The sequence below is a fragment of the Passer domesticus genome, chromosome 2 (assembly GCF_036417665.1).
Source record: "Passer domesticus isolate bPasDom1 chromosome 2, bPasDom1.hap1, whole genome shotgun sequence".
Taxonomy (NCBI): domain Eukaryota; kingdom Metazoa; phylum Chordata; class Aves; order Passeriformes; family Passeridae; genus Passer; species Passer domesticus.
Window position 1 is genome coordinate 16,373,710 of NC_087475.1, and position 27,176 is coordinate 16,400,885.

At 40.1% G+C, this 27,176-nt stretch overlaps 1 protein-coding gene across 3 annotated transcripts in view; it reads left to right on the forward strand.

The window, feature by feature from the left end:
* The window catches only part of PHKA2 (phosphorylase kinase regulatory subunit alpha 2), a 45,925-nt gene that overhangs the window by 1,797 nt on the left and 16,952 nt on the right, over positions 1 to 27,176 (forward strand). For all 3 annotated transcript variants that reach the window (XM_064407565.1, XM_064407564.1, XM_064407563.1), the window contains exons 2-21: positions 3,566 to 3,724; positions 5,036 to 5,083; positions 5,569 to 5,737; positions 6,575 to 6,657; positions 7,210 to 7,290; positions 8,306 to 8,404; positions 8,721 to 8,867; positions 9,093 to 9,146; positions 9,716 to 9,838; positions 13,187 to 13,282; positions 14,644 to 14,751; positions 15,452 to 15,530; positions 16,951 to 17,085; positions 18,867 to 18,976; positions 21,427 to 21,571; positions 22,046 to 22,124; positions 23,575 to 23,738; positions 24,393 to 24,566; positions 25,713 to 25,801; positions 26,871 to 27,004. In XM_064407565.1, the coding sequence (XP_064263635.1) occupies positions 3,566 to 3,724; positions 5,036 to 5,083; positions 5,569 to 5,737; positions 6,575 to 6,657; positions 7,210 to 7,290; positions 8,306 to 8,404; positions 8,721 to 8,867; positions 9,093 to 9,146; positions 9,716 to 9,838; positions 13,187 to 13,282; positions 14,644 to 14,751; positions 15,452 to 15,530; positions 16,951 to 17,085; positions 18,867 to 18,976; positions 21,427 to 21,571; positions 22,046 to 22,124; positions 23,575 to 23,738; positions 24,393 to 24,566; positions 25,713 to 25,801; positions 26,871 to 27,004 (2,276 nt within the window). The remainder of the gene's footprint in view (positions 1 to 3,565; positions 3,725 to 5,035; positions 5,084 to 5,568; positions 5,738 to 6,574; positions 6,658 to 7,209; positions 7,291 to 8,305; positions 8,405 to 8,720; positions 8,868 to 9,092; positions 9,147 to 9,715; positions 9,839 to 13,186; positions 13,283 to 14,643; positions 14,752 to 15,451; positions 15,531 to 16,950; positions 17,086 to 18,866; positions 18,977 to 21,426; positions 21,572 to 22,045; positions 22,125 to 23,574; positions 23,739 to 24,392; positions 24,567 to 25,712; positions 25,802 to 26,870; positions 27,005 to 27,176) is intronic.

The window sequence follows — 27,176 nt, forward strand, 5'->3', positions numbered from 1 at the left end:
GTACATTTCTAGATTTTTAAAATACACTTATTTATAGTCTGTCTGTTTTTTTCACTGCAATAGTTTGAAAATGTTGTGTTCAGCCAGGTGAAGAGATGCAGTGCTTGGGCAAGTTAGGAAGGTTGTCTTTGGGCCACATGCAACTGTCTCTTGGGAGCAGAAAGTCTGTGGCTGCATGGGCTTGGATGCTGCTGCTTCCCTGCTGCTGGTGCTGCCTTTGTGCCTCCTAGGAAGGAGCCAGGAATTGAGTTTTAGCCATGGGTTTGCCCAGGAGCAGCCTGGCAGAAGAATCAGAAGGTGTTTAAAGTGCTTCTGAGGTGCTGCTGCTCAGCAGGGGCTGATGTGTGAGTGTGCCCCTGCACCTCACATGCACAGCTGCAGCAATGCAGCCTTGGCACATCAGCTGCTGTGCCCTGACAGAGGGCAGTGACATGCTCACCTCTGTGAGGTGCAGCAAGGACAACACGGAGTGTGCACAAACACTGGGCTTTGATCAGGTGTTTGATACACCAGGAGCTTGGTTTTTCAGTAGCAGCAATTGATCTTGTGCTCATTCCAATCACTCTAGATCAATGTGATTTTAGAGGCAATTTTTAATGCAGGATATCTGTGCTACCAGGCAGATGTGTTCAAAGAACAGGTTCAGCTGTCAGGGCTGACAATTTTCTCTGTGGTATCTTGCAGGATCAGGTCAGTAGGTTTCTTTTCCTGTTTTGCAGATGTTGCATTGTCCTTGTTCGTGTGTGTAGCATACATAGTGATAGTTACCATCTTGTTAAAGGTTTTGAAAGGAGGGTAAGACCAGACTGCTGGCTCCTGTGTGCCTGCCATCTGTTGCATGTACCCCAAGGGACGGGGGTCAGAGGGATGCTTTGGTGCTGAAGCAGAGCAGACATTGAAAAGCACCACCAGAATGATGTTCTCAGCTGCTTATTACACCTGTTAAATTGAATGACATAGGAAAAAAATGTGAATCTTAAGATTAGGAAATAGTAAAACAACATCTATGTACATTTTAAGTATTGCTATGGTACTATAAGTGAAAAGCATATGGACCTGATAAGGAAAGCTCATACCTTTATGGGTAACCCCAGCTGTATTATGGAATCACATTGGAAGGGACCCACAAGAATCATCAAGTCCAGCTCCTGGTCCTGCAGGAGACCATCCCCAAGACTCATTCACATCGTGTTACATCTGGTTTCACAAGCAAATCTACAAGCTTTGCTAGAGCTACCTACATTTTCACCTGACAGATCAATGAGACAATCTGTTGAATTTGCACCTTTCAGCAAGAGGCTAAATTACTTGCTTTGCTGCTCTTCTTAGAACCCCACTGGTTTTGTGCATGTGCTGCCAAAGTGCTTATTGACACTTGCTGCCCTGTAGGAACTGGTGTGTTTTTTTCTTTGGGTTGTTGAGGGGCCTTTTTCTCTCCAGACTGATGGATAGATTTAAAAATAGGTTTGGGCACGATGCAACAGTTTAAAGTCTTAGTCCAGCAATCAGCTTTCTGTTGCAGTGCTCTCAGCTGTATGGTGCTGATAAAATTCTTTGCTCCCTGGATCTTCTGAGCAATGTGATTTGCAGGATGAGACCTGCTAGTCTAATTAGCCATCACTGCATAGATGGAATGCTTGAAGTACTAGTTAAGCTAAAATCCCTTTGACATCATGAGGATTAAGTGCAATCAATGTTTCTGTGGGTTCTTTAGCACCTTGTAAACATTGTAGTTTTCATATGGTGTCAGCAAGTAACAGAAGAAAGTAATCGTGGTTTTTAAGAGAAAACACTTCTAAAAAAGCTGAGACAAAGCCACTTAAAATATTAATTAGTATATTACATTGTTCTGCTAACATTCTGAATGTGCATGAGGAAAGACATTAATGTGTTGTCAGTTCATGAGAGCCAGCCCCAGTGCACCCCAAAAGCTGGGACCAACTTGTAGAGGAGTCAGAGGTGGTGAAATGGTGATAGCTACCCATGAATGTGTTTAATACAACCTCTTTAGCTAGACAAGTCCCTCCCTGGGAGCTGAGTAGTCTTTTAAAGTCTTGGATGGGCCATTTCTCTGGGATTCCATTTTGGTACTCAGAGACATTTTTATTTTTCAACTGGCATGGAGAGCTGGGAAAAATAAACCAAATTATCATTTCTCAGACAGCAGAGTGATCTCTATCAAGGCAGGGCTGCAGGTGAGTAGACACTTATTGTCCTGCATTGGAGGGAGGGAAACAAATTGTCCTCTAGGAATGTTGGGAGTATGTGGTCTGCCTTTTGAGACCCTGGGTTTTATCATGTGGGCACAGTGCTGAACTGGAACTTCTGTTACTCCTTGTTTGACTTTTCAAGATCAAAGTTTTTTAAGCTGTTTGCATTCATATGTGCTACTTTCCCCATCAAACAGGCAAGTAAGAGTCCTTCAGTAGTTGCTTGGTTTGTGAAGACCTTGCTGAGGTGAGGCTGTTGCAGCAGAACTTCATTTCCACTCTGAGGGAGCCACTAAGCATTGCTGTATTAAGCCATAACAATGGGCTGACTGTGCCAGGTCATGTCTGTCAGGCTGTCACCCCTGTGCTGCTCACAGGAGAGACCAGGAAATTGTAACTAAAGCCCCTCCCCCTCAAACCAGCTTTTTAAAAATAATGAGTTGAATGAACCAGTGTGTGGGAGAAATCAAAAATTGGTGAATGTGTAATTTTAAATTTTGCTTTTGTAAGAGTAGTGTTTAGTAATCTTGTCACACCAGCCCTACCAACTGGTCTTTATTCACTGACATTTTCTGTAAAGGTTTGATTTAATTGAAAGTTCTATTGACTTTTTGCCTCTTTGTCTCATTTTTTTGTTAGTCAAGAATATGCAGCCAAGAAAGATGGTGTAACAAAACTAAGGATAGTGAAGTGATGGAAATTAATTATGCAATTAAAAATTTAATGGAGTATTTGGGATGGAGGAGACTACTCAGTGCTCTGCTTTTCAGACAGTGCTGCTTTTCAACACCTTCAGAAATTTTTTCCTGTACATTTTCCAAAGGAGGATATAAAAGAGGTTTTGCATTCATTTAGCTGTCATGAACCCAGTGGGCAGATGTATAGAAATACTTTTTTAGTCTCCTAGAAGATCACTAGTGTTTTTTTTACTTTCTGCAGATTATGCCACAGACCAGTTATGTAGAGGAGCATATATCCCACACTCAGTTTCTAGTCTTAACTCAGTACCTTCTTTTCCTCATAAATATGTAAAATTTAAATTTCTGTTTCCTTGTTGTATTCTGAATTTCACTCAGTGACTTAGCTACTAACCCTGAGTGGATGAAGATGTCCAACTGGATGCTGTAAACTTTACTACTTGAAGTGTTCAGATGAATTTTGCATTTCACTTGTGTGAGTTTGGGAAAGAAGGATGGGATCTCACTTCTGTTGTGAATTCATGAGCAGCCACAGTGTACACTTAGCAGGAAATCATCTTTACTTTGTTACCCTTTCATACAGAAAGAAGTGATGCTTCATAGCAGATGGGACTTGAGGTGGTAATGTTTGGTTTTTATTCCTTCTGCCATGGTTAGAACCCAGTGACGGGGCTGCTCTCAGCCGGGGCTGACCATAAGGATGCCTGGGTACGGGACAACATCTACAGCATCCTGGCCGTGTGGGGGCTGGGGATGGCGTATCGGAAGAACGCCGACCGCGATGAGGACAAAGCCAAAGCCTACGAGCTCGAGCAGGTGCGTAAGGCTGAGCATGAACCAGTTCCACCGTTTGGGCTTTCTTACTGTCGTGTTTTTGGAGAGTGCATTCGCACTGCTGCTGTGTCTGGAATCCAGCAGGGTTTTCTCACCTTGGAGTATGTGTTCCAAAGGAAGCAACACCCATGCAGTGTTGGTGTGCAGTATCTCTGGCAAGGAGGATTTGAAGAACTGCATGGTAGAGAGGCTAACATCTGAATTTAACTACAAACAAAACAAAAGTATGTAGAAGTCAAACTTCCATCGGTTGGCTGATTGCTGAAAATGAGGCTTCTGAGAGGTTTTGTGCCCCAGTTTACAAGGCTCTCTCTAATTAAACCTTGAGGTCCCTCATGAGATGTGTTGTGGTACAGAAAATCAGGCCTAGGCTGCTTGGATCTTGCATCAATTTATCTGCTAGACCGTTCTTCTGGTATAGAGAAGCATGCCATTTAAAGCAGAAGTCTTTGGAATGTGCATGGAGGTTGTAATGCTATGTAGGCATGTTTGATCACAGCAGAGAAGGTATCAATCTCCAGACTGATGGGGCCTGTGCTGGAGAATTGGAAGGGAACATAACTCACACAGTTAAATACTAAAATCTGCAGCTGGGAATGTGAGTATCAGAAATGAGAATGTAAACAGAGGTGGGTTAAATGTGAAGTGAGGGACTGTTGGTGTCCTGCTGTTGTTTTGGAGTCACTGGGTAAATTTTTTGCTGCTATGTCCTACTTGAACCAGGTCCATGGTGACACAATTAGCTTGACTCAGTTTACATGATCAGATTTTGAGGCTGTATTTTTGGGGTGAAAAGGTAGGGTTGATTATTTAATGCACAGTCCTGCACTTCTCTACATTCACACTTACAGCCCTTTCTCTATGGGTCACTTGATTTTTGCCGTACTCTATAAAGAGTGGAAGAAACTGTGCAGGTTTCACAGTCACATCAATGCCTTGACGTCACCTACCAGTGCTCCCTAGATCTGTCAAATTCAAAAAATTTATTGTTAGTATTAATATTCTTACAAGACATAGCATTCTTCTTACTTCCTTTACCTGGATAGAAGGACCATGGAGAGTTGTTCCACTGTTTACAGAGAAACTTTGGGAAAAGATTTCTCCTAGACAGGGATGAAGGAATAAAATCTGATCAGTGTATTAAAAAGAAAAACATGCAAAACATTTTGGCCAAATATACATTTTTTTACCTTGGCAGGACAATAGTAGAGGGTGTGAACTTTGCCACTTTTGAATGTTGTTTGTAAGAGCTGATGAGGCAGAAAGTGTCACTGGTTTGTTTTGTTCCTGCAGAATGTTGTGAAGCTGATGCGGGGACTCTTGCAGTGCATGATGAGACAGGTAATGCCATAGGATTGAGTTAGTAGATGTTGTATTTACAAAGCATTTGATGGAAGTGTGTAGTTCCATTGTATTCTGTGGAGTAACTTATTTTGTGTGTGTGCCAGTGATGGGGAGTCTTCTTAAAACTCTTGAGCAAAACACTGACCTTGCTTCCACTTCTTGTCGAAGTAATGTTTTGAGACTATGCTTGTAGCAAGTCAGAGTTTTGCCTTTGCAAGCTGATCTTCACCAAGATGGATGTCTGTAGTTTAGATCTGAACTCAACAAGGTAATTTAATTGTATTCTTTCCTGTAGAGATGTGGATTTCACTGGAGTCTAAAGTCAAGAGTTGTGTTTAAGCCCTCTGACCAATCAAAACTGAGTGTAGTAACAGGATTAAGACCTCAAGATTGTCCTCACCTAAGAAAAGTTGTTAATTTTGAAATCATTTCGAGAATTTCTTCCAAAATGTTTCAGATTTGAGATTTGTGATGTTTTTTAGGTAGATAAAGTAGAGAAGTTCAAACGCACTCAGAGTACCAAGGACTGCCTCCATGCCAAGTATAACTCTGCAACTTGTGCCACGGTGGTTGGGGACGACCAGTGGGGGCACCTACAAGTGGATGCAACTTCCCTCTACCTGCTCTTCTTGGCACAGATGACTGCATCAGGTAAGCAGAAGATATTTTTGCCTTTTGTTGCAGCCTTTTCTAGTCCAGCTTTTATTTAAAAAGGAAAAAAATGTAGTATTCAGCTTCAAAGGTCTTTACATAATTATTACTCAGAAGCAAGTCATGTTTCTCTGGAAAAGAGATAGGCCTTATGTGGAATTTCATGTTTATAGTAATTGGCAGTGTCTATGCCCTTAATCAAGACATCAGATACATGAGATATTTAGAATCTCATCAGAGAAGTCTCATGTTTAAAGACTTCATAGGGTCAACCGCATTTCTTCAGAGAGTGGCAACATCAAGTCAGGTGCACTTGTGCCATCAGTGTTCTTGTCTTACTGGTGCTGTTTTATCTTATGTTCTTCTTAATCATGCTCCTCTTGTGAGGGTAAGGATTTGTTTCCTTCCATGTTTTTCTGTCCTTGAAGCCCCTTGCAATTGATCCCTGCAGAGCAGACACCTGGTCATCTTGAAGGTTCCTAGGTAGAGCACTGAGCAGTCAGGGGGCTGGGGAGCTGCAGGAATTGATATGCACTGTTCTGGAGAGCCAGAGCTGGCTCAGTTGCCTCTGCTTTTTACCCATGGTCTGAGTGTCACCCTCACAGAGGTGGTTTTGGTTGCTCTTTGAAACAGTCTGTATTGGTGGGGTTTGAAGTGTTTTGTCAGTAGCAAGTATTGAGGCTTGCTGCCTGACCTTTAGAAATCAGTATGAGTTTTTTCCCTTTGATTTCAGCGGGCAGGGGTTAGTAGCAAATAAACAAAAGCATGAAACTCACTGTAGAGTAGCTATTGCAGTTCTGATACAATATAATTATTCTCTTTCCTTCTTTTCATCAGGGCTACGTATTATCTTCACCCTTGATGAAGTTACCTTTATCCAGAATCTTGTTTTTTACATAGAAGCTGCCTACAAAGTTGCTGTAAGTAGTTATTTATATGTAAATGATCTGAACACTGCTCAAGTGTGGGTGGAAAATTATTTATTGCTGGAGAAGTAAAATAGGGACTTGTTTTTTCCTCAAGAAGAAATCAGAACCTGTCAGTACTTTACAGTGCAAGCAGCATCTTTGGAGATGTTGGGAGGGCTGTGGAGGATTTACTGCTGTGTGGGTGAGGTATACTTGTTCTATCATAATAATAGGGGGTTTTATTGATAATTAGTAATATTTTCTGATGTCTAATTATAAGTCTTGTGGGCCTTTCTAGAAAGGGCAGGTTGTTAGCAAACCAAGTTGAAGGGACGTGGGGAGAAACATGCACAGGAGGGATTTGTGACTGCACACGTGATCCTGCTGGGGTGTATTCAAACATGAGGAGGGTCTCTTTTGAGACTTGGAGCCCCTTTTTTTCTATTTTTTTAAGGGAAATAATAAACTAATTTAATGTAGAGGTGAGGATTTGTTGTGGGACGGGGCAAAACATTGCTTTTGTATATAATCATGCCATTTTTTTTCTTGATGGTGTTGTTGCAGGATTATGGGATTTGGGAACGTGGTGATAAGACAAACCAAGGAATCCCTGAACTGAACGCGAGCTCCGTAGGGATGGCCAAAGTGAGAATGTCTTCCTGACACCTCCTTCATGGCTGCTGTGTTATGCTTAAGGGCTCTGACAAACCTGATGGCTTCCTTTGTATGGTCTTCTTGGCCACTGCAATAGTTAGCTGATTGTATAAGAACTTTTGTGTAGTTGTGAGTATTTTTTAGTGTAAAATTTTTGAGATAATGGCTCTCATTGAAGGACCTCAGAACAGTTGTTCCAGGGATTGCAAGAAGGGTACCAGATTAATTGAACCATTAATCTGACAGATTCAGTGAGATGCAGTCTTATAAAGTGGCCTCTGGTTTTCTTTCCCTCCTCCTCCTTAATTCTTCAGCTTCACAGTCATATGTGTTGTCATGATAAGATTAAGTCAGATGTAAATTCTAAAAACAGCAGAATATTAGTTTAAGAGATTTTCTCCAAGTAGTTTGGAGAGAAAAATAAATGAACATATACTTAAAAGAAAGTGGATATTTCTGGTTCCCTCAGCTCAAGGTCACAGAGATACTAAATGAATCTCAGAAGGCCATAAATGTAAATGTGTAATTGACAACTACCTCATTACATGGTGTCTGAGGGACAGACAGAAGACAAATATCGTTAGGGTTAAAGGTGTATTTGCCTTTCAGCAGGATTTGTTAGATCTTGTGTGCACTGCAAGAGGGAGAGACTGCTGGTCTTGGCCCCACACTGATACAGGAGGCTATTTTGAAATGTAGGGCAGGACAAGCATTTTTTACTAAGTACGTCAATATTTAGATGATGTCTCTCTAGATACCCAGCTCCCATTTTTTTTGCATTGCCTTTAAATTGCAGGAAGGATCACCAGTATATCAATCCTACTAGTTGAAACAGTTACTTTTTCTAAAATATTGCTAAGTTTCTCTTTAAAGATGAAAAAAGTATCAGTGGGGCAAACTGCTGTTTTATGTAATTTTTTTAAGAGGTTAAGTACAGGTGCCAGGGTATATACTTGGTTTAAAAGGTATTTATTAATGTTGAGTTGTGGTTTGGTTTTCTCTGAAGGCTGCTTTGGAAGCAATTGATGAACTAGATCTTTTTGGAGCTCATGGAGGACACAAATCAGTGATTCATGTTCTTCCTGATGAAGTAGAACACTGTCAGGTAAAAATTAGTCTGCTCTATGCTTTACTATGGGAAAACCTAACACCCTCTCCCCTTTGTTTTTAAATGAAGTGGTGATTAACTAAGCCAAGAATGTAACATAATAAGGATGGCTTCAGGCTATGCTGCTTATCCTGTTTCTACTAGATCATGTTAAACTGAATAGGGTGAAGCATTCTCATTCTAACTCAGTTAAAAATAACTGCACAGACTTCTCCGTCAGTTTGCAAACAGTGTAGTCTCATTTGCATTTGACATAGCTTTTGAAGCAGGCAAATAATTTTAAATCCCTCTTTCCTGTTCTTGTTTTGCTCAGTCTATTCTGTACTCCATGTTGCCAAGGGCATCCACGTCAAAGGAGATAGATGCTGGCCTTCTGTCTATTATTTCTTACCCAGCTTTTGCAGTGGAGGATGTAAACCTTGTTAATGTAACCAAGAGTGAAATAATATCCAAATTGCAGGTAAGGATTTACTTTATTTTTGTTTTCCAAAGAGAGAAGCAAAACCTCTTACTAAACCAAAAATCCTAATTAAACAAGGGTTGCCAGGTTGGCTCATCTGTGCATGAAGAGAGGGAGGAAGATCCCTAAGTAACCCATAAAACTCAGCACACACCTTTATGCTGATATTAGTCTGTGAGGAAGAAGTGTATGGGAAATTTTCTACAATGTTGTCTGTTTTTACAGGGCCGCTACGGCTGCTGTCGCTTTCTCCGAGATGGTTACAAGACACCCAGAGAGGTACTTCTGGGTTATATTTATGATGTATATTTTCAGTAAGGACATGGGAAGAATTTTATCTCTTCTTTACAGAAGAGATATTTGTTTTATTTACATGAAGGGGGTGAAGTTCTCCATCACTGCTAAGACCTCTTAATGGATTTGGGGGTAGTCTGGGTATCCACCCTGGAAAGGACACATATTTGAGTGAGGCTAAGGGTTTAAGAAACATTTATTAAGGACAGAACTTAATTCATAATTATGTAAGAAATTAACCCTTAGATATGCTTATGGTGTCTAAGATGAAATGGCATCTCTGAAACATCCCAAAATATCTTTGAACTGAGGCAGAGTAACAATCATGTGGGAGACACTTAGATCCCAAGACTAGGAAGGGTGGATTTGTCTAGAGAACATTAAATAAGTTTGAGAGTGAATGTGACAAAGAAGTCAAGAGACTGCATGGAAACTATTTCTGGTGGGTTTATTGGTTTCTATGCTATAATTTGTATAAAATAGGCTACCATTATGGTTAGAATATAAGGGACTAATTGAACACTGTGACTAATGAGTGTGGTTGAATTTTTTAGGATCCAAGCAGGCTGCACTATGATCCTGCTGAACTCAAGCTCTTTGAGAATATTGAATGTGAGTGGCCAGTATTCTGGACATACTTCCTAATTGATGGAATATTTAATGAGGACAAAATCCAGGTGAGGAAAGAAGAAATTGCTTTCAAATTGCAAAACCATTTACCCACAGTATTTTGTAACTTTGTTCCATGTTTGTTTTGGGTATTATTTAGATACCCCATTAGCAGAGTGGAATAGTCTTCAGCCAGTTTCACCTTCCTGGGGAGGTCATGACATGGTAGAGGCAGCAGGGTTGTGCACACTGGGGTCTGGTTGCCCTCTCCATACCAGGTTGAATGGCTCTGTTAGCTGGCGTGGTAAAACTGGGCTAAACATTGTTTATTTTGCTGGTTCAGTCTTATCACCAATCTTGATGCCTCTTTCACAATTACTTCAGGATGAGACAAACTTCTTTTTCCCCAACCTCTCTGGCTTGGCTGCTGAGAACAAGATTCGTAGTACTTTCAGTCTTTTTGTACATTCAAAGAGATTTGGGATTGGCTTATGTGGGGCAATTTCATTTTCACTAGTTCCCTGAGTCACTTCATACCATTACTGTGCCAGACATCCAGTGGTCAGTAGAGCTAAATTGATTGTAGCCCTCCAAAGTTTACTGTGGCACCTGGGGAGTATTGGTGATTTAAAGAGCAGCAAGTAAACAGGACATTCATACCAGAACTTCTGCAGATTGGTAACTTGAAAGAAATTTAAAATTTATGTGATTTAAAATTGTCTGGTATGCAGAGGGATAGGAGATTGCTAAGTTCCTTTAAAATTTGAAATGTCATCAGAAACTATTCAGAGAATTTCAGACCAAAAAGCCCTCTTTCTCTTTCAGTTGTTGCAAATCAAGTGAAATTCCTACTGACACTAGACACATAAAATGTTTTCCTGAAACTACAGTAAAAGTAGTCTGATGAAGAGAGATATGGCATTATTTCATGAGGGGGGAAACTCAGAAAGTTTACTGAAACTTCAGTCCTGGTAATAAAATACCACTTCCTGAAGCAGTCCCTAGACCTTAGTTGGATTATCTGGGACAGTATGTACCTGGTTGTTTTTGGGTGGTTTTTTTTTTGGTGTGCAGATGGACTGTTCTAGGGCATGGTCAGGGCAATTGCTCCCAGTCTGTACTGTTTAAACATAGTTGAATGAGTCACTGAGACACTCAGGTGAGTGCCTAGTCCCCAGTCACTGCTGCAAACAAATGTTTTTGCTAGAAAAATAAGCACCCTGAGGACTCAAAAAAAGTGGAGTGGGACAGGATACTGAAAATGTCAGTGTATGTGAACCTGTGGGTGTCTTATTTTGAGTGATCCACTTTACTCTGGAATAGCAGAAAAAAGGATTTCTGAGGCAGGTGCTGGTAGTGCTTGAAAAGTTTCTGTCTAAGTAAAAACTTGGAATGGAGAGTTAATAAATGGAACAAACTAAGGAATCTGGTAAAAAGAAAATGTATTACATGTTCTTACCAATCTGCTATTCCTATTCCTAGTATGTTGTCTAATATAACAAGAACAAGAGGATTTGCTGATCAGTGAACTTAGATATTTTTAAATATTTAAATCTATTTTAACTTTTCTTTGTGACAAAATTTTCATCAAATCAGTTAAGAGAAACCAATTTCCCAATCCTGCAAAGTGGAATTCAGTAAGTCACAGACAAATGTTCATGGCATGCAGCTAACAATTTATACGCCTTACACTCTGACAGATACTTGCAGTCTGATGTCTGTGTCACTGCACTGTCATCCATTGAAAATTCCTTGTAGGATCTGTTCCAGTGACTTCTTGTGCTGGTTTTGCATTGGAGCCATTCATGGAAGTGACTTGCTAAGAGAAGCTGCTAGCAGTTTCCTCCAAACCTTAGCTTTGAGGACTGCCAATCTGTTAAACCACTGAGGAAGTTGGACACACCTCTGTGAATACACATGTTAACAACATGTTAAAAAATCCAGGGAAGCTCCTTTTTCCTTCCGCCCTGAGAGCAGATGGGAGGTCTCTGCTGGGCTGGGCCGAGCCGGGTGGGCTCTGCCGTGGGGCCGGGCCCCATCAGCTGTCAGTGACAGGCAGGGGAGGCCATCAGCCCTGGTGTGCTGCAGCTGAGCCCTGGCCTGGCTCCTGAGATCCTTGCCACTCCCCTGCCCAGCCCAGTCACAGCTCTGGCCACAAGCTACGAGTCCAGCTGGGGTCATGTAACCATCTGCAGGCCCCAGGTGAGAGATTAACTCTTCCAGTGCACAGATGAAACTTGTAGACCTTAAATCCTCCCTCGGGTGAGAGAAAAGGACAGAGTGAGAACACGTAGAGGAACAACATGAAGACACCAAGGTCAGTGAAGAGTCAAGTCCCAGATGGGAGGGATGAGGAGATACTTTGATCTCCCCTCTTTCAGGGGCTGAAATCCAGCTATGGAAAAGAATGCAATTGTTGCATCAGACTCTTTTTTTTTCCCTGTAACTCGTTGAAAGTATGGGGAGATAGAGTGTTCAAATTGTAGATATGAGCAAAGGCCTCTATGCTCAAGTAAGCAAATGCTGAAGCAGCCGTGATCCCATAAGAAGTTTGAATGGAGAGAGAGAGAAGAATGGTGAAGACCCTTTGCACCAGGGAAAGAAGAAGAAGACTTCTCAGAGATGAAGATGATCTCAGAGATAGATAAAGAGAATCTTTGATCTTGAACAGCTCATCATTAAAATAGTACCCCATAAGTTGACATGGCCCATAAACACGGCTGTTGGAAAAGCTGTGAAAAATGGGAGGGACTTCACAATTGCAGGTTTCTGGGTGGCTGCTATTTGTGGAAATTAAAAGCCACAGGAGAACTGTTTTCTTGTGGAGAAATCTCCATAAATTGACAAGAGGGATTCCTCTCCCTAAGTGAACTGAAGAAGGACTCTTCTAGAAGTGATAAACTGACTGAATTGGTTCTGTACATTGTTAGTGGGAAAAAAAAGTTGTAGGGGGGAGAAATGTTCTAAAGATTTTATTCTGATTCTTATTATTCTTTCTTTTAGTTACTGTTAATAGAGTTTTCTTTATACCCTTTTAAAGTTTTGAGCCTGCTTTGCCTTCCTCCTAATCCTATCTCACAGCAGGAAATGAGTTTGTATATTCTAATGGGTGTCCTGGAGTTTGGCCAGCGCTAGACCCACCACACTTCTTAGTAGGAATATATTGGAAGCTTTGTACTGCAGCAGTGTGTTACAGTTTGAAGACAAGTGTTTGTGTTTCTGATAACACTGAGATTCTGGAACATTTGATAATTTGAACCCTGTTCTTCCATCAGCAAGTCATGATTCCTCCACCCCTTTTTTTCTTTTTTAAATATATTAACTTTCAGTAAAAAAGTACTGTTCAAAATTACTTTATTATTTCAGTTTTGCTGACTGTAATGTGAATTTTCACTCTCTTTTAAAAATAATTCCAGGTACAAGAGTACAGAGAGGCTCTGGAAGGAATACTTATTCGAGAGAAGAATGGATTAGTGCTAATGCCTGAACTTTACGCAGTCCCTCCAGAAAAGGTATTGTGAAAATGCAGCATCCACTTCAGTATGCAAAGTAGAGAGAGTGAGAGGAATATCAGTCTTACTGTTTTTCTATGTCTGATGAATCTAAACTAAAAATAAAAAAGACTACTGCACATTATTTTAAAAAGTAAGAGACTTCTCACAGCTCCTCCTGAGAAATGGTAAACTTTAGGCTTCCAAATGGTCGCATTTTTCACTTGTAAATTTGATTGTCTGTGGAAATACTACAGCAGGTCTAAAATTTTACATCCTTAGAGCAAGACATGTATTTAAGAAGTGTTGATACTAGTTTAGGAACTGAAGCTCAAAGAAGAAATAAAGCATAGACTGTCCTGCCTGTCTAGTCTGTTGATTGATTGTGCTGCCCTTTTCCAGAGCAGGTATGGGAGTCAGGTTTCAAATGGATTAGGGTTTGGGCTGGGATTTTGGTTTGGGTATTTTCTTTTCCCCCACCTTTGCTGTTACTGTTTATCTCATTCTCCCATTGTGACAGGAAAATTCAGACGAGCTCATGTGCTCTTCCATGCTATTTGCCTTTGTATCCCTCCCTGCCAACTTCTTCTCCCACTCCAGACTTCTCAGCCCTCACTCACTAAGGGTGTGGAGCCTCCTGGGTTGGTCTGAGTTGCTCAGCTGATGCCTTGCTCGCAGATCTGAGGTGGAAACTGAATTGCCTTCCTAGTGGGAACAAGCGTGTAAGAGTCCAGAGCCTTCTTGTGAATTTTGATATGATGATAATGATCTGAAAAACATGCCACATCAACAGGGTAGATTTTGTCTGTCTATAAAAGAAATATGAAGTGGCTGCCTGGAGATGTGATCTGGGAGGGTTTTTGCCCCACCCTCAATAGATCTGTGTACTGCAAAACTAAGGCAGTTTTTCTAAATGAGTAAGTCAATTTTCTGTTGACCATCCTTGCTAACACAGGAAAGGTGAAATAATCTTAATATTGGAAAGCACCTTTGCTTCAGAAAGCTGGGCAGACATCAGTGAAGTTAAAGTGTCATCTTGGAAGGGGTTGGAAAGCAGACACCCAGGTACCTATGCTCAGCCCAGAGGGAAGGCAGCAAAGGCATGGTGAGAAGAAAGTGGAAGAGCTAATACCAAAGCTGTAATTGCATGCAGAGTCTCCATTCACCCTCCAGCTTTGAAGGGTGGGAAGAGGTACAAAAAGTATAATTCTTGTCCCAGAAAATATGTAGCCTTAGAAGTGAAACCACTACATCTCTATCTCAGTAGTAAGGGCAGGCTTGAAAGGGTTTATGTTAGACTGTATGTCTGCAAATACTTAAGTGTTACTGATTGTTCTTCACAACTTTAGGGTAATTTTTCTTGCTTATGTATTTGTTTTCAGGTGGATGAGGAGTATGAAAATCCTCACTCGGTGGATCGTGTTCCAGTGGGAAAATTGCCCCATCTTTGGGGCCAATCATTGTATGTCCTGAGCTGCCTGTTAGCAGAGGTGATTATTTCTTGCATAGCAGATAAACTTGTATTTAATTTTGTTTGAGATGACTTGGCCTTTAAGTACAGTTTGGTTGACAGGTAGAGGACAGTGTGTTTTCCAGTAGAAACATGTACATGAACCATGAAAGGCTGACTCTAAGCTTTCAGGACCTTTTGGTTTTTTAATTTCTAATATAGCTAAGCAATTGTCTGTTTCTAATCAAGCTGAGTAAGTTGTCACGTGGTCTGGAATATGGTTAGAATAGAGGAGTATGCCCAGGTTGACTTGGCTCTTCCAGAGCCAGGATTCTGGGCCGTTTCAGCTTTACTAGGCTATTCTTGCTCTGTGGCATGATGGACCTACTAGTCAGACACATTAAAGTCAGACTAGTTAAAAGAAGCACAAATGTCTCAATGGAGCTACAAAAATAAATCACTTTCCTGGTAAAATTATGTCAGTTGCTGTAACTCTGAAGTAGGAATTCTGAATGCAGATTGTGTCAGTCAGAACCATTTTCTTGTTGTTCCAAAAAATATTGCAGCCATTGTTTTTATTGAATGTACTACTTAGTGGAAAGGGTAGACAAACCAGGCTTTAAGTCCCACTGTCCTGAAAAAATATGAAAATTGATTAGGATTTATTCTTTATGTCAGAAGCCTTTTTCTTCAATTCTGTTTGTTTCCTTCTTTTTTTCTTTCTTTTGCATTTGTTTTAGGGATTTCTTGCTGCAGGTGAAATTGATCCCTTAAACAGGAGATTTTCCACGGGATTTAAACCTGACGTTGTGGTACAAGGTGAGGGAATTCTGTGAACATTCTGTGTGAATTGAATCATGTGGTGGCAAAGTCCCTGTGTACAGGAGAGATTAAAGATGTGGTTAAAAATAATGTGGATTTTTTTTGCATGGGGCATAGATGCTTTGACGACACTGTGAGAAGGAGAAAGAGTTTGTTTGCCTAGCTGCCTTTTACCAGGAGGGAAGATGAGGTTTAAGACACTTAAAAAAAAATTAAGACTTGTTAGGAGTTGGAGAGTGGCAAAATTAATCTTATAGCGAAAAGGAAAATCTTGGCAGCTTCTAGAGAGAAGAAGCAGGACTGACAGGAGATGGATCAGGTTAATCAGGTTTCATGTAGCCCCTTTTCAGAGGAACCAGAGAGCACTGAGTGAGGAGGATCCCTGTGCACAGAGGTGAGAGAGGTGAGGCAGCCAGAGTTACCAGCTTTTGGCTGCTGCAGGGAGTGGCCTCTTTAGTTTGTGCAAGAACAGCCAAAACCAGAAATGAAGTAGAGAGCAAACACCAGCAGATCAGGTCTTAAAGACTTTTCCAGGGCCTGGACCACGCTGAAAGAGCAACCAGCTCATTTATCAGGAGCAGCCTTTGTCAAGGATCCTGTGCCCTCGGCTGGTGCTTGTTTACCCCCAGTTGGTGCCTCATAGGAGCAGCATTTTATTATTCTGAAGTGCTTAATTTCCAACAGAAATAGAAGTGCTTGCTGATTTTTAGCATTCTTTGGCAAGTATTCACAATACAAAGAAGAATACTGCATTACTAGTCCCGAATCAATAAGCCAATTATCATGGGCAAAACCTCAAGGTTCTGGGCCTGGATTGTAAATTTCTCTCATTAGGGATTTTTTTTTTCTCCATACCTCTGCCATTTTGTGTCCTCTGAAATATGTATTGCTATACAAGTGGCAGCACCTGTTCCCCAGTGACTTGGCTGCATTGTTATAGTGTGCTGTATTAAAAGAACAAAGATTTTCAAGTCATATTTACCTTTGTTCTATGGGGGGAAAGCCCTAAAAGAGACTCTCTTCTAAAAGAGACTGTGTGATCCAAACCAGTGGTACTCAAAGAAATGAGAAGAAACTGATTAAGTCCCCAAGAACCCACTTTAACCTCAGCAGTTCTGACCCTGCTTTGAGCAGGAGGTTCGAGTAGACACCTCAGAGGACTCTTCTGACCCTGCTGACCACCACTGTTGTCCAAAGTGGACAGGAATGGCAAGAAATACTGAGAAAAAGAGAACTAAAATCTGCCAGGTGCCCTATTGCAATCCCTTTTGATCTCATGAATCCAGAATTTAAGAAAAAAGTGTGGTCTTCATGCCTTTTTAATTAGCTAAATGCATTTGTTGAGAGGTGACAGTAGAGACAGTTAAAAAGAGTAGAACATTGGTTTTTACTTGTGTTTTTGTTTTCTGTTGCACAGTAACTGTTTTGGCAGAATCTAATCAAATTAAGAATCTGTTGCAAGACCGTGGAATCAACGTTCAGAGCATTGCTGATATCCATCCACTCAGGGTGCAGCCAGCTCGCATCCTCAGCAACCTCTACACCATGCTGGGTGAGTATTTCAACATGGCAGCCTCTCTACTGCCAGGCAAGGTATTTTTTTAAGAAGCTTAACCGACTTAGAACTTCTGTCTTAATTTTCCCACCTCTTTGAGTTCCTTATTTATCTCGTTGGAAATGGTGGAGAAAATACAAGTTTCCCTGTGCCATTGGAGTTAGACAAAAATTGACTCTTGATTTGTCCTCCAGAAACCACTTCCACAGAGAAACTGGTTTTTGAAAACAATGTCTGGTAAAACACAGAAGAAAAAATCAAGTATTTTTCCTTCGAGAAGTCATTTGAGTCTGGAAATTGGGCAGTATCATTTTTATCTTCTGAGCAGGCAGTCTGGGAAGTTTTCTGCTCCAAATCAGGGAAGCTGTGCTGCTATCAGAGCATCTTTGGGCTGTCAGATTCTTGCTGAAGTTCCTTCCAACCTGGAGCTGAGATAAGCTGCTGAAACTCTCTGTCTCTGTTGCAAACCCAGAAGCCTTTAGGGCTTTTCTAAACACAGGACTTTAGATACATTCCAGTTCCTCAGCAGTGGCTCTCAAGTCCTCCTCAGAGCCTAAATTGACTTAAATGCTCCAAAGCTCTGACTGGTTCTAGTTGTTAAGTCTTTTTATAACTGCTTCTTGATAATCCTTGCTGGAATTATTTGGGTCTTGGTGGAAAGTTTGTTACATGCATTCCTAATTTAACTTAGTTTTACTTCTTCAGGCATGCCAGCAACTCATGGCTCAAAACTGTGGATACTGCTATAAAATAAAATTGAGGTGGGGTGACTCAGCACTGGTAGATTCCTTTGCTGTCTGGACAAGGGAAGCTGTATCCTGCTTCTCTGTCAGTCTGGAGCACGTTCCCATGGCAATTTGGTTACAGATAATGCAGAGGCTGCTCATGGGGGTGAACATTTTTTTGTTATGGTAATTTTTGTTGTGGTAGTTTTTTTGTTTCAACAGGGAGCTTTTTTTGAAATCATTCAAAGTAATGGGGCCTCCAGATAAATTTTAGAAAGTATGCCCTTTACACAGAGAAATTGTATGTGTTGCTTCTGTGAAAGAATCTGGCTCTTCATCTCAAAGATTTTTTTAAAAAATTTGCAGAGCTTTGCTGAGGCTTACATTTATTTTATTATAATTCATATTAGCTTTCTTTCACTAGTGGAGGAGTGTGAGTAGGATGATTTGATACATTTTTTTTAACAGTGACTTCCTTGGGAATGTTCACAGTAGTATTTTTTCAGGAACGTGGTTGTTTGGTTCTTGTCAGAAAGATCCAAGTCAGCTCCTGGCTGCTGGTGCAAAGGTTGTAGTGTGGATCATTGCTAATAAGCTCTACTGAGTAAAGTGAAGCTTACTAAAGCCTGATGAAAATCTGTTGTTGTATTTGGATGTGTTTTGTGTGTTGATTTAGCCTGCAGGCATGAGTTTTTAAGGTCCTATGTTTGAAAACACTGGAATTTCTGAGTTAGGTTCATGGCCTTGTTTTTTGTAATATCACATCTCCTGCCCTTCTTGGTGGGGAAGCTTTGGGTGCTGAGCAATTACTGTAATTATAAGATCAAATCCATGGCCAATGAAGCCAAAATTTTAATTTTTAATGAGGCGTTTGAAGGGCTCTGGTTATTATATTGCTGCTTGCTACAAAATCAGTTTGTAGCCTCACACTATGTTACTGGTTTTCTGCCTTGCTGGTATTAGTGCAGTAAATTTTCCTGCCTAAAGTGGTTATTTTGGAAAACAATACCAAAGATGTTAGCTGAGATTCTTTTCTTTCCCTTTGCTTTCCAGGCCGGAACAAGAACATGAAATTAAGTGGCCGACCACACCGACACATAGGAGTGTTGGGCACCTCCAAGCTCTACGTGATAAGAAATCAAATATTTGCTTTTACCCCTCAGGTAAGCATGTAAAGCTGGCAGGAAAATCACTCCTTTCTTAATGGTGAATCATTAGTGAAGCACTTTGCTTTTACCTGCTGTCGTTGTCCCTTAGGTAGAACAGGGCTGAAACAGCAGATGTGCTTTACTTTGTAGGGTTTTTAAGAGCATGGGATGATCAGCATGGTAGAACTGCTGATAAATCTCTTTTCAGTCATACAGAGTCTGGTTTCTTTGGCTTCTGGCTTAGGAGAACACAGTGAGTCAATAGTACAAAGTTGTTACTGATCTCTGCCCACACCAACATTCTAATCAATGAAACAGTTTCTGCAAAAATAGGTCACTTAATATATCTTCCTACCAATTGTTTTGATGAAAAATTTAGTACTATATAAGTGTGCCAGATACTGTAACCCTAAGGAGGTGAAGGTGTGATCTTTTCATTATGTTGTTGAAAGGGTAGTAGTACTGAGAAATAGATGTTCTGTCTTTTTTTTTTCCTTAGTGCATTTTCTCAATGTTGCTGAAAGTTTGGATCCTTATAGAATCAATGGCTCCTATTGATACATTTAATGAAATGCAATGACTTTATTTAACAGAATTATTCCAGCAGTTGGTACTAGAAGGCCAGGGAGTCCCCTGCTCCAAGCATGTAGGATAAAGAATGATGCAGGATAAAGAATGCATCCATCCTTCTAAACAGATGTTTGACTAATGAAGTCTTTAAACTCCAGCTGAAGGCAGTCAGTGGACTTTGTAGAAGGCTTCTGTATTGCTTCATAATGTCCAAATAAATCAGATTTACTGCAAAAAATGTAGATCCTTTCTCATTCTTCCCCTTGTCAGTTGATCACAAGCAGCTTTATAGAATGTTAGTTGTGTTACTTCCCTGTACCAATTTTCACTTTTGTAAATAAGGTAAAAACTCCTCACAGATGTGATTTTTTTTCAAAATACCTCTTAGTTCACATCTTACTATGTAAGTAGGACCCAATATTCCTGCTAAAATCTTGTCATGTATCAAATAAGGACATACTTACTAGGATATTCCAAAATGGCGTTTATCTTTACATTAGCAACACAGTGAACAATAAGTTCCTGCTTATTCCATGTTTTACTAAAACCTCCATAACATTTTCCATTGCACTTTGAAAGCAGACACTTCCCCGACTTTTTTTTTTGAGGTGGATGGAGTTAATGTTTAATGTCACCTTCCTAAGGTTAGCAATTAAATCATCTTGTTGATTTTGACTAATGTCCACAAAATTTGTGATTTTGTCATTTGTATTTCATTCTCTTTTCTAGTGAAAACATAGATTAGGTGTGGGGCAAAGACTAGCTTCATTCAGATACAGTAATTCTGAAAAAATGGTTAATAACTGCCTTTTTAGAACAATTTTAAAAGTAGTTCTGCTTCCTAGGAAGTCAGTTCAGCTCATTAGTGTGAAAATTTAGGTGTCAGCTTCTGCAAATTTTCTTATCATCTGGTTGCTGCAAAGAAGGAAGCTGGACTAATCTGTTGAGATTGGGTTTTGGCCATCTTATTTTATCATTTTGTAATTATCTTGTCTGTCTCAAATTGGCTTTGTTTTCCTTTCCTTCCACACACTGGAATTGGCCTGACTTTTTAAATGGCTCTTCCTTTTTAAAGGCAGTGTGTTTCCTTGTCTCCAGATTTCTGGGACTTGTTCTTCCAGAGTTACCAAAGCTAACTGTAAGTGGCTCAAGGATTGTTTTGGCTAGTTCCTGATTCCTTCTATGAAAAAATTTCTCAGGACTTTGTCAGCTTGAACTTCCATGTTCTTTATGCACTTATCCCATCCCAAGGCTTAGGGGCTTCCTTAACTTTTGTTGTGGCTGCTTTGACATTCTTTCCATTATTTGTCCAGCTTCTTTGGTTCCAGCTCCTGAAGTAGCCACAGTAGTCTCTTCCTGTGGTTCTTGGCTTCCTGCTGCAGTGGGAGCAGAACTTTGCCATTGCACATTTCATGTGCCTTTTTTCCTCAGTAAATGCCAGCTTTTCTGTGTTCTGCCTGACTTTCAGATGGTTCCCAAGAGACGTACAGTGACTGGAGACATCAGCTCCCAGTCCCCAGTGTACACTTAAGCCTGTGTATTGGTTTTGTTACTATTGTTAGCTTTTTTTCCACATTTAGAGTACTTCCATCTTCCAGATCATAGGTCAGTGTAATTCATCATTGGGAAGTTTCTGCTTCATGGCTGTGATTGCCCAGGTTTTGTTTGTACAGCTTACTTTGATGGTCAGTCTACAGGCGTAAGAAAATGGACTCTTGCACAAGCATGGATTGCTGTGTCACAGTCTGAGGCCTTGTTAGGTTAATTCAGGTCGTTTGTGTTGTGGTCAGGAGTAGCTCATATGGCTTTTGTGAAAGATTTAAGGGAAGAAACAGGGAAAAAAAAAAAGGAAAGCACTAACAACTGCCCCTATGTTGTGTTTTTCTCTTCTCTAGTTCACTGACCAGCATCACTTCTATCTGGCTCTAGACAATCAGATGATTGTGGAGATGCTCAAGACAGAGCTGGCTTACCTCACTTCGTGTTGGAGGATGACAGGGAGACCAACCTTGACGTTTCCCATCACCCACACAATGCTTGGTAAACTTAATCTTCTGTTTCAAGCAGGGTAGATTACTGCAGAAGAATAGGATGGATGTTGGTTTGAGAGGAGACAGTAGCAGGACTTCTAACATCAGAAGTACAGTTCAATTTTCTCATGTGTACGCTGAATTTGGATTACATGGTAATATTTAATTTTGGTTTTGCTCCTTCTTCATATGCTTCTATCACCGACTATCTCCATATTATTTCTGTCTAAAGAAATTTCATAGAAATTGCTTTGGAACTTGTCTTGAGTGGGTTGTGTTTGTCTTTAGAACTTATCTAGGGGTTGTGTTTGGTTTGCTTGTTTGTCCAGGATTTTTGAATAAGCTAGTATTGATAGCAGTTGTGGGTTCTGCTTTAAATTTGCCTGATTTACATTGTAGACAACACCCAGTAATGCACTGTATATGGATGTGATAATTTAAGAATGTGTTGATGAGCTCCAATTCTTCCATTATTCTTTTTTAGTTGATGATGGTACTGACATTCATCCAGCAGTTCTTGCCACAATAAGAAAATTAGAAGATGGTTATTTTGGAGGTGCAAGGTAATGTTAGAATTGACAAATTATTATCTCCATGATTTGTAAAATGAAATCCTGTAAAAGTGTTGGTTTTGAACTTGTGATAGTGCACAGACTTTGTACTACAGTTCTGCAGAGAAGGAAGTTTCAGCTTTAATTATTATGTGGCAGTCAAATGGTAGCTGGGCCTCAGGTGCAATGGAAAAGATCTATCTCCCAAAAAGTGTACCATCTCTGACTTCAATTAATAGATAAAGAAAACAGACATCAAATCTTTGTAAATATGAACTCTTGAAATATGAATCTGGCTGGGCTTCTGTTATTAAAAAGTAAATTACTTTTATAGTTACTGGACATGTTTTAAGCATTGATTGTATGTAGTATTTGTAACCTGGTGTGTTCCAATCATCTATGTGTAAAATATGATCCACAGTATCTCCCTATTCTTTTTCCACTTTCCCTCTCAATCAGAGAGGGATCCCTCTCTATTTTGTTTTGACAATCAAATATTGTCATGGTTTAACTCCAGTCAACAACTCATCCCCACGTGGCCACTCACCCTCACTCCCCTTATTGGGATGGGGGAGAGAATTGGAAGAACACAACTGAGAAAACTTGTGAGTTGTGATAAAGAGTTTAGTAAGTGGAGCAAAAACCACATATGCAGGCAAAGCAAAATGGGAAATTCATTCACCACTTTCCATGGACAATTGTTCAACCATCTTCAGTAAAGTTGTAGTCCATGAAATGTAACTGTGTCTTGGATAGACAAACTTCTGTATCCCTGAAAACCTTCCCCTTCATCCTTCTTCCCCCAGATTTATATGCTATGGTATGGATGTCCCTGTGGTAAGCATGGGTCAGCTGTCCAGCTGTGTCCCCTCCCAGCTCCTTGTGCACCCCCAGCCTGTGCTGGTGGGGTGAGGTGAGAAGCAGAAAAGTCTGGGGTGCTGTGTAAGCCCTGCTTAGGAGTAACTAATGTATCCCTGTAACTAATGTATCAGCACTGTTTCCAGCACAAATCCAAAGCATAGCCCCATCATTAACTCCTGTGCTAAAACCAGCACAGATGGGTTAGCCTCCTCCAGTTCTGTGAAAAAAACGTTCAGGCCATTCATGGAGCCTTCTCAGCCCCAGTTTCTTATGCATTATCCTTGGAGCTCAGGTCTTTGTTCAGGGTCTCTCTTTATATGAACCTATAACACCCTGCATAATTAGGCTTTGAGTTAGGCCTGTTACCATAGCACAGTTAAAATCAATTAGTACCTAGAGCAGTAAGTACCCAGCTGGATCTGCAACTGTTGTTTTCCTTTTTTTATTTTTCAGTGTCAGTTTCTGTGGCTTTATAGTTGCCAAAGGTGGATTGAACAGTAGGTTTCCTAAATTTTGGAGGAGCTGTTGAAAGCTTAGTGAGCATTAATCAGTATCAGAATGGTGGATGTCAGTGCTGTTTGGCATGTGTCCCCTTTTGCAGGGTGAAGATAGGCAAGCTATCAGAATTTCTTACCACCTCTTTTCATACATATCTGAGCTTTCTGGATCCAGATTGTGACCTAAAACTGTTTGATGACCATAATGACAACTGTAACAGTCCTGACAGTGAATATGGAGACTACCCAGCAGATTTCTGTGAGAAAGGTAGTAGTGTTTTTCACTTGTTATTTTTTTCTCTGTCAAGTTCTGTCGGCAGAGCCTGGGTTTGCCTACAGTGCAGAGTCTGTTCTGTGCACAGCTGATGGTCATTTGGTTTTCTCATACACCCACCTGAGGACAGGACCTGCATGACTCAGTTTAGAGAATGAATTCATGTGTGTTCTTCCTGCATTTGTAGTGTGGCATTGACTGGCAACTGCTACAGCAAAGCTGAGTCTGGAGAGTCAGCAGGTGGGGAGGTGTGGAAGAGCTTAGAGGGAAAAGGACTGTGAAGAGTCGTGGACAAGAGCTTGTGTGGAAGAGATGACAGAGTCTTAGAATCATACAAGTTGGAAGAGACTTTTATAATCATCAAGTCCAGCTGTGTTCTATGATATACCAGCAAAATAAAACCCCTTGTGATTCCTTTCACAGGCAAAGCTAGTTTCTAAATCTGTTTTCAATGTCAAAAACATTTTTTTTCTTTTGTTTACAGTTTTTTGGTTTAAAAAATCTCTTCCTTACCCTATTCTTGCACATTTGAGTGCCCTTATTAATAAGAAATAATATAGTGGTGTGTTTGAATAAGAAAGTGATGATGATAACTAGTGATTTTTACCTTTAGGAAACCTTTTTTTTTATTTATGAATGTTACACTAGATAGCCAGGATGAGCTGGATCAGTATATAAATGATGTCCTGCAGAGCACAGCCCTAAAGTCATATCTGCCTCCAACTTCAAAGACAACGAGTGAACCACCTGTGTTCAGTGCAAACCATTCCACAGAAGAGATACTGTCAATAATGGCCAAGACAAAGGGCTTGGAAGTTCCAGGTATTTCTCCCTGTTGTTTATTTAGTGATAATTAAAAAACCTGATTTGGCTGCTACAAGGGGTAAGTTCAAGTATTTAAAAATTATACCTTTTGACATACTTGTGCCACTAGTTCTTTCCTTATAGAGAAGAAATAAGAAATTCCTTTACTAGTAAGAATGACTAAAGCTATTGCTGTCATGTTCCCCCAGTATCCTGTGTCATGGTGTATACACAGAAAACCTGCAATGAAATGTAACATTTAATCAAAATTAATGTTATGGAAGCTTCTACAGCTTCTTAGTTGGATAGAATTTTAGAACCCAAATCAGTTAATTGATTGTTTTGTCTTTGCTTGTATAAAGGCAGACAAAATGTACTTTTTAATTTTAATAAAGTTGCTGTGAAATTAAATGTTTCAATACAAGAGAAACATAAATATTCACATGTACTTTCTAAATTTGTAAGAACAAATGAAGTAAAGAGGGAGCATAGTCTTTCTAACTATGCCATGTTTCTGATAGCCTGACTGGAGGATATACACCAAAATAAGACTTTGGCTGAATTTGTAAATAGATTCCAACATATGCATGGTTTTATAGGTAGATATGTAGTATTCAATGTCCTGGTCAATGGAAGACTTCCCTTAACTTCAGTGTAAATTAATAACTTCCAAGCTTTTCTGTTATTCTTTTCTGCCATCTTTCATGTGTCACATCATCTGATCCTCCACTGAATACAGCATATGAAGTTAACAGAGCATTAACCTCCATTCAGCATTATGATTTTAATTATGAAATCTTACCAGTTAGGCCATTTTCTCCACTCGTTTCCTCTTGAAATGTTTAAAACACTTGGCAGGGTCAGGTCATTGTGCTGCAGGATTTTGGAGTCACAGGCCAAATAAGAGGTATCAGTTGAGCATGTAGCCCCTGAGCTTCTGACATGCTGAAATCAGAAATTCTCAGAGCAAGGAGATAAAGTTCAGAACATGAGCTTGTCTCAGTTCTGTGCACAGCATGTCAGAAGCACTGCCTCTGTATTTTGACTCTTGGAGGTATTTCTGTTGTTTTTGCCTAGCCAAGCTGCTTCATGTAGGTATTTTTGATTTTCATGTTACTGAAGCAGCCTTATTTTTCTTTCTGTTCTGGTGACTTTGCTTTCCAGCTGTGTCTATGTCTCTTCCCACTAAAGTTCTGAACACACACCGAAAGTCTCTGAATCTTGTTGATAATCCTCATTTCTTTGGGACAAAGGTAAGGTGTGGGAATTTTTATGCTGTTTGTGGTTTTAGGATGCAATCTGTAGCCTTTCCTCATGCTTTCCTTCCAAACCCTATGCCAGGTCTCATTTTTCTTCACAGACAAGCCATTTTGTCCAAGGCACTCCCTTGTTTTGGAAATTATTTTTTTGGCTGGATGAAGGTTTTTTAGTCAAATAGACACTATCAAGTGGAAAGTTTTCAATTGAATGTGCAAAACAGAAAAGAACATAATGATTGCCTTATTTTTAAAAGCCAAAAGTTAAGTCATTGTCTTTAGTTCTAGCAGAACACAAGGGAAAGGACAGGGTGTTCACAGGCTTTAGAGATGTTTTCCAAGAAATGCTACTTATAGTAACATCTGGGTAAGAGGGAATGTGTGAATGTCCTTAAGGTACCAGCCAAATCCCACCTCAAGGCATGAAGATGGAGTTGTGCTGGGAACTTGTTTTGTCTTGGGATGTTTCTGCACAAGGCTCAGTTTGTAGAAATGGTATTTTAGGATTATATAAACTGCTGAACAGCTTGTTGAACAAAACTTCTTTTCATCCAATAATTCATCATAGGATTACATAATCTGATTAGTTATCATTTTACTTTCATAAGCTTGGAAAAATTAAAATGGCAATATTTGCATTCCTAAAGTGCCACTCTGTATACAGGTTAGAGATGGAACTCAAAAAGTTCTAAATTATTTCAACAAAAGAAGTATAGTGTCTCTCTGCTTCTCTCTTTACAAGTAACAGAAATGATGAAAATAGATGACAGAAAAAGTATGCAGATAAAAGTATGCAGTATCCAGATTTCTTTGTTTTGTCAAAAAAGGAAAATAGATACAAGGTTCCATTCTAGGGATTGTGTTTCTTGGGGTTAGTCTCCTTTCTGTGCCTGCAGTACCCTGGCAAGAACTAAATGATGTATCTGTATTTCAAGTGCAGAGCTTTGTTGCAAGTCTGATGTGATTTTTTTTAATGGCATTTTAATTGAAGTTACAGGAAGTTACAGATCTGCTGCTTTTTTCAAGGTTATGTCTTGTGATTTTTTTCATCCATCTTTGTTATCAGGACCATGAAAATGTTTCGCACTTACCTAAAGATGCTCATGGTGATTTGGATTGCAGGAAGCTTGTTAATCAGCTGAAGGAATGTCCAACACTCCATGATCAAGCAGATATCTTGTATATCTTGCATATCCTCAAGTAAGTTGCCTGAATATGAACTTTAGCATCTTTCAGTTTGGGCGCTGCTATCTGATTGTTCTTGTGCAAAAGGTTTCCACTGCTCAGGCTGTGTTTTGAGGGGGACAGTGGAAATATTTTGTGCTTTAATACACATATTTTCAGTTAGTTTGATTACAGGAATTATTTGGAT